Source organism: Sesamum indicum, linkage group LG4, assembly GCF_026168435.1.
Source record: "Sesamum indicum cultivar Baizhima isolate 11 linkage group LG4, ASM2616843v1, whole genome shotgun sequence".
Taxonomy (NCBI): domain Eukaryota; kingdom Viridiplantae; phylum Streptophyta; class Magnoliopsida; order Lamiales; family Pedaliaceae; genus Sesamum; species Sesamum indicum.
In genome coordinates, this window is record NC_142660.1 from 13,596,844 (window position 1) to 13,605,164 (window position 8,321).

An 8,321-nucleotide genomic window follows, 5' to 3' on the forward strand; every position below is an offset into this window, starting at 1 on the left:
AGTTGAGCAAAGACGTTTGTTTAATTTACAATAAATTAGTTTAAACCAATCCAAAGTGAATTTGAATTTTCCTTCAAATCTTTTTTTATTAATAAAAAAAAACTTTGATTTATTTATTAAATAAAAATAAATATTAAAAATAACAGATATAATGATGTATAATTAATCTTACAGCATGTATGGCAATTACAGTACACAGACGGTGATTGATGTCCAAGTTGAGAAACTTTTACCCCCAATCAAATGATGGGATGAGCATCAACGCTCAGTTTTAGAGACACGTCAAATCAATCGTCCCTTGCCCCACACTGCTCAGTATTATAGCACATCCCAATGGCGCCTTTTCTACTGTTTTTCGGGTCGCACCCATTTTGGGATTTGAGCTCTTCCACCTAATTCTGCATTGCCTTTTCTTTTTTTTTTTTGTTTTATTTTTATTACAAAAATTTAATATCTTTACAAAAAAAATTAAATAAATACTCTATTCCTTTTAAATGAAATTCAGTACGTGAAACTCTTTTTCATATGTTGATACGTTTACACTTGTCTCTCATTCGTTGGGGTTTGGACGAAAAATATTGAAAAAGTTACATAAATTTTTAATTTTATCTTTTATTTAATAAAATTGACGTGAGACTGTTAAATAATGGGTAAAATATAAATTTATATAATTTTACGAACGTCAGTATTTTTCATTCAAAATCCAACAAAAGAGGATCAGATGTAAATGATGAATTTTTTAAAAAAAAGGTGTAAATATAATTTTAAAAAATGTAATATTATATTTTTAAAAATATAAAAAAGAGTGAGAAATTAACCCAACTTTAAAAGTAATGAATTTCTTGAAGAAAGGGAAAAAAAGGCCCCAAATTTTTAAAGTTGCTTTGGGTAAAGTGGCACGCTAAATTATGCAGTCTGTGAGTACGTTTTTAATTTATGTTTTTTTTTTTTTTTAAGTTGGTGGTGAAGAAGGGTTGAGATGCAAGTATCCTTAGCATATGGTCCCTTAATTCATCGTATCTTTGACTTGGGTTGTTGAAGATTTAAATGTCTTCAATAATATTATTATTATTACTTTTCATGACATGTACAATACTCAGAAACATTAAACCCTCCACCTAATTGTACTATGTTAAAGCTTAGTACTCGCTTATCTGATGTATCAATATCTCATAATTATATTATATTCAGTATTTTGTGTATTATGGAGTATGTATAATTAATATTTTCATAACATGCTATATTCAATATTTTGTGTGTTGTGGAGTACGTACAAATGATGCGTATCTTTTAATTATAGAAAATAGAATGTGTAAACCATTCATCTATTTAATTTGGTGCAATATTATCAGATCTGTAAAAGAGATTGTATCGTAATTTCTATAATCAATTGAGAAATATTGCATTAATCATGAATTAAGTCATTGGGGTTTCTTAGTCTAATCAGGTTTGGTTAGATTAAATCAATTACAGAGCAAGTGTACTTATTATGTTATTGATTATTTTTTTTGAATTGTACACCAATCACACGACAAATAGTACTATAAATCTTGATAACACATTGCAGACTCACGTCTTCATCGCTAACACCATACATTAACGTCTGTTGAGCTCGAATCCACCATCTCCTACTTGTTTGCCGTTGTGTAAAGCCTAGTTGGCTTAATTACGTTTTTCAAAAAGTGCAATTTAACTATACATCAAAAGTAAATGAAACAGCCGCACACACATTTATTGAGAGCACGACTTTCTCGATCAGACTATTTGTCGTGTTTAGACATGCATTGCAGAGAGTGAGAACTGTAGATGTTGTATTTGTTTTATTTTGAGTGGAGAAATGAATGCTTCCACTAAAAGCAAGGGAGCTCGTGTACGAGCACAAAGTATAAAAATACGTCTAGCAATCATCGTATCGTATGTATAATAAGCAAATATTTGGGGAGGGAGTCAACATTGGCGGAAAAAGCAGTGCCACCGCCTAAAGATATGTTGTTTGACTCCCGGGCAACACTTCTTTATGTGCTCAATCAAAGAAGCAAGTTAATATGTTTCTTTTGCTTTTTCTTTCCTGACTTATTATTCAATTGATGTTATATTATATAAGGTATTGTCCATTTTAATTTAGTATGAGTCTCACGATTTCACGCCTCGTTAGAATGACTTAAACTCCTCATCTGCAGTCAATGTGAGAAATTTATCTGCTTTGGGAATCAAGATAAATAGTAGAATCAACTCAGGGGCAAATGAGTCATTTTCTTGTCAACGTTCCTTTGAGCAACGGGGTGAATTGATCCACAATACTACAACATAAATAAATTGTAAATGTGTTGGAATGTCTTGATGATGCTAATCCCATGTCAATCGATTTTGAAGTTGTGTGAGAGAAAATAAAGTATATATTACATCAACACCCCTTGAGATTAGTTTAATATATAAATACTATTTGCTTTCTACAAAATTACGAATATACTCATGAAATTGTAATTGTAACTATAAGTACATTTTTTTTAAAAAAAAAGAGTTCATTATTATTTATTCAGGAGCAAGATTTTATAAGTACATCCCTTATAATAAACTACATCGACACCCCATCAGAGGATATGTTTTTAGTTTTGCAAAGAACATCGACTTTTTATGCAATTAAATCTAATTTTAAAAAATATCGATGCAATTTACCCATATAAAGCATTGAAGAGGCAGAGTTGTGAAGTGAATAGTGAACTTGTCTTGAAGCAATGAATGATATTGAGATACTCATACATAATTAAATCTTTAAAGTTATAGGTAATGAATAGTATTATGTTATTAATGTGGTAGAGTCCATAGTTCTATGGGACCTATTTCAATTGTTTTGACCATTATTTTTTATTGAAATAAAATGGCAATTATGTCATTGACTTTTATGGTAAACCCCATTAAATATAATCATTTTTTTTTAATTTGAATAATCCAACATATCTTGCACTTGTAATTATAATAGGTGTTGTATGTTTTAGTCATGATTGCATATTGGCTTTACAGCTAGCTAGAGCTATGAATTGGCACTACATATACCTTTGTTAACTTAGGATGTGAACTTTTGAATTATTCAACTTTAGCACCTCCAATTTCTCAATTTGGCAAATTATACTCATAAATTTCGAAAATTGAATAAGTACTTCTGTTTTATAGCCTCGAGAAGTAAGAATTTCAAATAACTCAATATTAAATGAATTGAAATTCATCATAATGTCACGACATATAGTTTAAAATAAAAGTTTAAGGATTTGAAATCTTTTCGTGGCATGAATTTATCCAAATAAGTTTGATGGGTTTGTTATTTTAGATTTAAAAATTTTAGTTCCGAATCCTATCAATCCAAACACAATATAAGGGTAGTTTACATCGACAGCACTGTGTGTCGGGCCTAATTATACAAATATCTCCCCCCTTGTAAAATTATAAATACATCAATTGAGGTTGCAGTTATAATTATAAGTACACTCATATTCAGTGGCGAAATTTTACACAAACACCTCTTTTACAAAGGACATGGAAAATACGCTTAATGTAAACCTAACAACATCGGGATGTTAATGTAATTTACACCTTATTTTAAAGGATAAGAAAATCATATTAATTAAGGCAGGAAAATTATAATCCATGTCAATTTTGGCCGACCCAAAACTAATTATATGATAAGTTGAATATAGTTGCCGTATGTGATTATTGTACAGTTTAGAGAAAGTGACCAATTATCAAATATATTATAATTTTTTTATAATTAGTTTGATTAAGTCAAACGTGATTTAAATAAAAGTTTTGCAGGCAGGCATATCAGTCTTGAGTGTTACGAGTGCAGATATGAGAGTATATCCAAATATATTGTAGATCCTAACATGTTATGCTTAGTACAAGAGAGGAACAGGTTACATATCATCCTAGCAAATGTCTCGTGCAGTGATTGTCCTGAAGAGGGAGTTGAGGAGAAAATTGACAAGCATAAGCTGAAAAAACAACTAGGAGGGGACCTCTAAAAAGAGATCATTCGACAAAAAAGCCAGCCCATTCTTCAGCCTCATGGATGGATAGACGGACCAACTTGTTCTTGAGGGTATTCGATGTTCCTTTGATGATGTAGTGGTCCTCCTTTTATTCCTTCCCAGTTATCAACATAATCATGTTTTTGTAAGTATTAGTTCCGGACGACAACCTATTCGTTTCAGATTAAATTGTATTGTCGACAATCGACATGCTATGTAAGTATTAACTTCTGATGATGTTATGTCTGTTTTAAATAATCACAGTATTGTCTTGGATATATCCTTTTTCTTCAAGCGAATAATATTGTTCAACTTCAGAATAATTATAGCCAAGTCAAACGTATATATCGACCGTCTAATGTCAACATATTTTGATCTAACGATTGAGACTCGAGGTGGGTTGCTGTTTCCCACGTGACATGATAGCGAGAAAATCCAAAGGAATCGGAATAATAACAAGCACACTTTCCACTTGGAGAGAACTGTGCTTGCAAATAAGGGAATTGAGGCTGGGTGATGGAGAAGAGGGGATTGATTTACCAAAAGTTTCTGCAAGCAATTGGTGAAGGAAAGTTTCCCATCCTCAAATTTATAAGACCAGATTCATTATACTTTACTCAATGTTACAAGATATGTGTTAAGGGACAACATAAGTTATTCCCACTTCCACATTTCTGCTGTTCAAATCCATAGCATGCTCAAGAAACAACAGGATAAAAGCTGCAATCAAACAGAATTTGCCAGCTGATATAATTAGGAAACAAGAAACAGAACAAATCATAGACACATGCTTGATCTTGCAGTTGCGCTAGATGAAAGAGATTGGTGAGGCTGCCAAGAGATGAGCATCCCGCCATGCGGAGTGAGCCTCATCATCAGGAGAAGTTCACCAAGTGCCTTAGATTTTTCAAGGTTGTGAAGTTTTATTCAATTACGGCCCTACGGGAAAAGCAAATCGCACAGAAATAGATTCTGCAGCAGTATGCATTGACATGGCTGACTATAGACTAACAAGGTTACTGTTTTCACTTTTTTTTTGGCATGAACTGAGTACTTTGTGATGCATCATGTTCATAGAATTACATAGGAATCAAGTAGATCTGAATGACTCCGAGATATAAATGCCAATAATGCATGTGATAAAATTCATCGTAATGCTTCAATCTCTTATACAAAATGCGGCGTTGCATCTGATGGACTTACCTCAAGGATTAAATTTAATGTAGTCCACCAAAGTTCTGAAGATTATCAAAATAATTAATCAAGATCACGAGTCAGAGATTGAGAGAAACATGATAATCATTATGGTGGGAATCATGCCGGAATTACTATACTTAACACATACGTAAAGGCTCACACTTGGAGCAAACAGATATACTGCAGCTAAATGTCCCCACTAAGATTTCACTTGAAACAAATTGTAGTTGCTGGAGGTCCAAGATGAGTATAGACAGAGATTTATAACAAATTGATTTTTTCATTATCATCAGCTTGGCCAGTAGCTCAATCCGAGTCAGACACAAATACTGAAGGACAAGTAGAATTTTAAGATGCAGGCACATGGTAGAAGGAACATCAATCAGATTCTGATCGTTATGCGCTATGCCACTCCGACAACTCAGCAGAGTAACAAAATATGTTACATGTTTCCAGTGAACCTGCATTCACAATCTTCCCGATAAAGTGATTCAATAGCATGAAAAATCCTCATTTAATAGGAATCATAAAAGATCAACCACGCAGAACAGGAATGTGCCTGAAACCAGTATACCTTAATATGGATGGATATTAACATAAGTTTATCACAATCATACCGGTCGAACATTGAATGCATCTGTTAGATGGAAACTAGTAAGTTACACACGAAAAAATAACAGCAACCACAGTTGACAGGATTCATCACATAGGGAGGATCATCCTGCTGAGACAGCTGGGAAAAAACTCGGGCACTATTTCTCGTATGAACATTATCAATTTGAATGTTTGTCATGGCAAGCAATACAAGACCATGCATATTCAGGACAAACTAGTTCAAGTGCCAGCAAAGCTAGAAAAAGCTCTTCTGACCATATAAATGCTTCCGTGCTCAATGCAGGTCAGTTTTCTTTGTTAGAATTTTCATTTTGCAGGTACTTTAAAACTCCATAGGTGACTGTCCCGGCAACAAACAAGAAGACTGTTGGAGTGAAAGATGGGTATAGATACTTGACGAAGAAGTTGTCCCATGCTTCTGGCAGAAAACCTGCAAGCAGAATAGTAAGGAAGTTACTTAACTAATTATGATAGCAAAATAAGAGATAGTCTTCATTATGTAATAGCAAGACAGGCTTTCACTCGACAGAATTGTACAAGAACTGGAACCAAAGATTATATAAATACAAGAACGTACAGACAGTTTGCGGAGGTTGCTAATTCTATCTAATAGTTTAAACTTCTAAATGATACACCTTCAGTATTAGAAAGCTTGAGTTAGTTTTTTCGTTTAGAAGACACAGGAAGACGGGTGTAATTTGACAAAGTGAAAGCCTATTTCAGATATGAGTTTTGCCATTGCTTTGACTCTTATAATCTTCTCTTTTCCACTGAAGCTGCTACCAGCACTGAATATCTCTGCAAAATGTCTGAGCATGATTCGATATTCTACAGTAATGCCCAAATCTTGGACCTCTGACAGGGATGATCGGGAAGCTAATGACTGAAACCTTGCGTATCTAGACACAACAGAATAGTTGCACAAAAATACAGAAAAAACCGAAACTTTCATAGTCAAGGCTGCATCAGTAACACGATGATTGTTCAGAAATACTATGTGCAGATTTCAGAAAAGAATGCAGCAACCTTTGCAAAGTGTCTTCTTCTAGTTACAATTAAATGGCACGACACAGAGAATAATTACAATTCCACTCCATTATCAGGTCTAAGATGGAATAATTATTAAGAAGTTCGAAATCTTAAAGTACAAGGCAAAAACCCAAATAGTCTAGCTGCACAATTTCTCATTCCTATGGAAAATTCACTATCAAACATAAATTAGTAATAATTTCAACAAAATCCAAATATACTAGCTGAATCAGTCCCATGCTAGGGATAGCCCCCACACTGGGAATCTTAAACAAGTACAATGATATATCCATGAACAATAATTCAAACAGTTAACAGTGAATTAATCCACAAGGTCAGTGTATAAAAACTACCCAAATTGCAATTAAGCTTCAATTCAAAGAATTAACAAAAGGGCCATCAATCATCCCTATAACTGAAGTATAAAAGCAAACCTGATGCAGCAAGAGCAATGCCCTGGACAAGAATAATGGCGCCGAGTCCAAACCAAGCTAGCAGAAAAGCGCTCTCATTCTTCCTCAGCTCCTCAGCCCGAGCCGCCTCCTGCGGCGTGGCGAAGCTGGGCTTTTCCACTGGCGCCCGGCGAATAACGGTGGCCCTCTCTCTCTTTCCCTTCGTCTGCTTCTTCTTGGCTGGGGCCGTAGTCGAAGCTGCAGTCGAGGAGCCGAATCCCGAGCCTGGTGATGAACCCCCGGGCTTCTTGGAAGAAGGGCCCGGACCCGAAATAGTGTCTTCTGAGGAAGAATCTTGCTGCGATTTGATGGAAAATATGGTGGGTTTGAGACGGGATGGAGTGTGGAGGAAGAGATGGGGTTTATTGGTGGTAAAAGATGAAGAAGATGATGATGGGTGGAGCATTAGCGCCATTTTCAGTTTAGTTAGTTCAGATTTTCTTTGTGGTCTATATACGTTTTTATGCAATTTAAATTTCCTTTTTCGTTTTTCTTATAGGAAATAACTCAACTTGAAAATAAATAATATTATTAAATATGACAACAAGTGTTAGATATTTTGTGCCTGTTATTGTTTTTTTTTTTTTTTTAAATTTCATTATTCAAGAATTTCAATGTGAGATTAACGTTTGAAATCATAAATTTCTATCGTGGTCCCAAATTAAGATGGAATTTAGGGATATTAAGGATTATTTTTAAAAAAAATACTTTTAATACCATAATTTAGGTCCGTGCAACATTAGTATCACAATGCAAAAGCCATTACAATATTGGTACTATAATTTAAAAAATAACTTAAAAATATATCACAAAATAACTTTTATCGTCACTTTTAATATAGTCGTTAGATTGTTAGGCACGTGGTCGTTAAGCAAACCTGCGATGGTGAGCAAAAAATAGTAGATTTAATGCATTTTACCCTTATGATAGTTGTAATGTTTAAGGGAAAAAGGAACTTTGAGGCAACCACCCCCTCCCCCCGAATCATGGGTGCACAACACGCACG

General features: G+C 34.0%; 1 protein-coding gene across 1 annotated transcript; it reads right to left on the minus strand.

Annotated features, from left to right (window-relative positions):
* Positions 1–5,775: 5,775 nt before the first annotated feature.
* Positions 5,776–7,767, minus strand: LPA2 (low psii accumulation2). The gene is made up of 2 exons (XM_011078016.3): positions 7,298–7,767; positions 5,776–6,264 (listed from the first exon to the last, which is right to left on the minus strand). Exons 1-2 carry the CDS (start codon positions 7,728–7,730, stop codon positions 6,119–6,121), a joined length of 579 nt encoding a protein of 192 aa, XP_011076318.3. The 5' UTR covers positions 7,731–7,767; the 3' UTR covers positions 5,776–6,118.
* Between the last annotated feature and the right edge of the window lie 554 nt (positions 7,768–8,321).

Bases quoted from the DNA above. Each gene is read 5' to 3' on its own strand.
- LPA2 (XM_011078016.3), bottom strand. From the start codon at position 7,730: ATGGCGCTAATGCTCCACCCATCATCATCTTCTTCATCTTTTACCACC. The intron at 6,265-7,297 runs GTTTGCTTTTAT...TTCTGCTTGCAG, and splicing joins CATTGCTCTTGCTGCATCAG to GTTTTCTGCCAGAAGCATGG.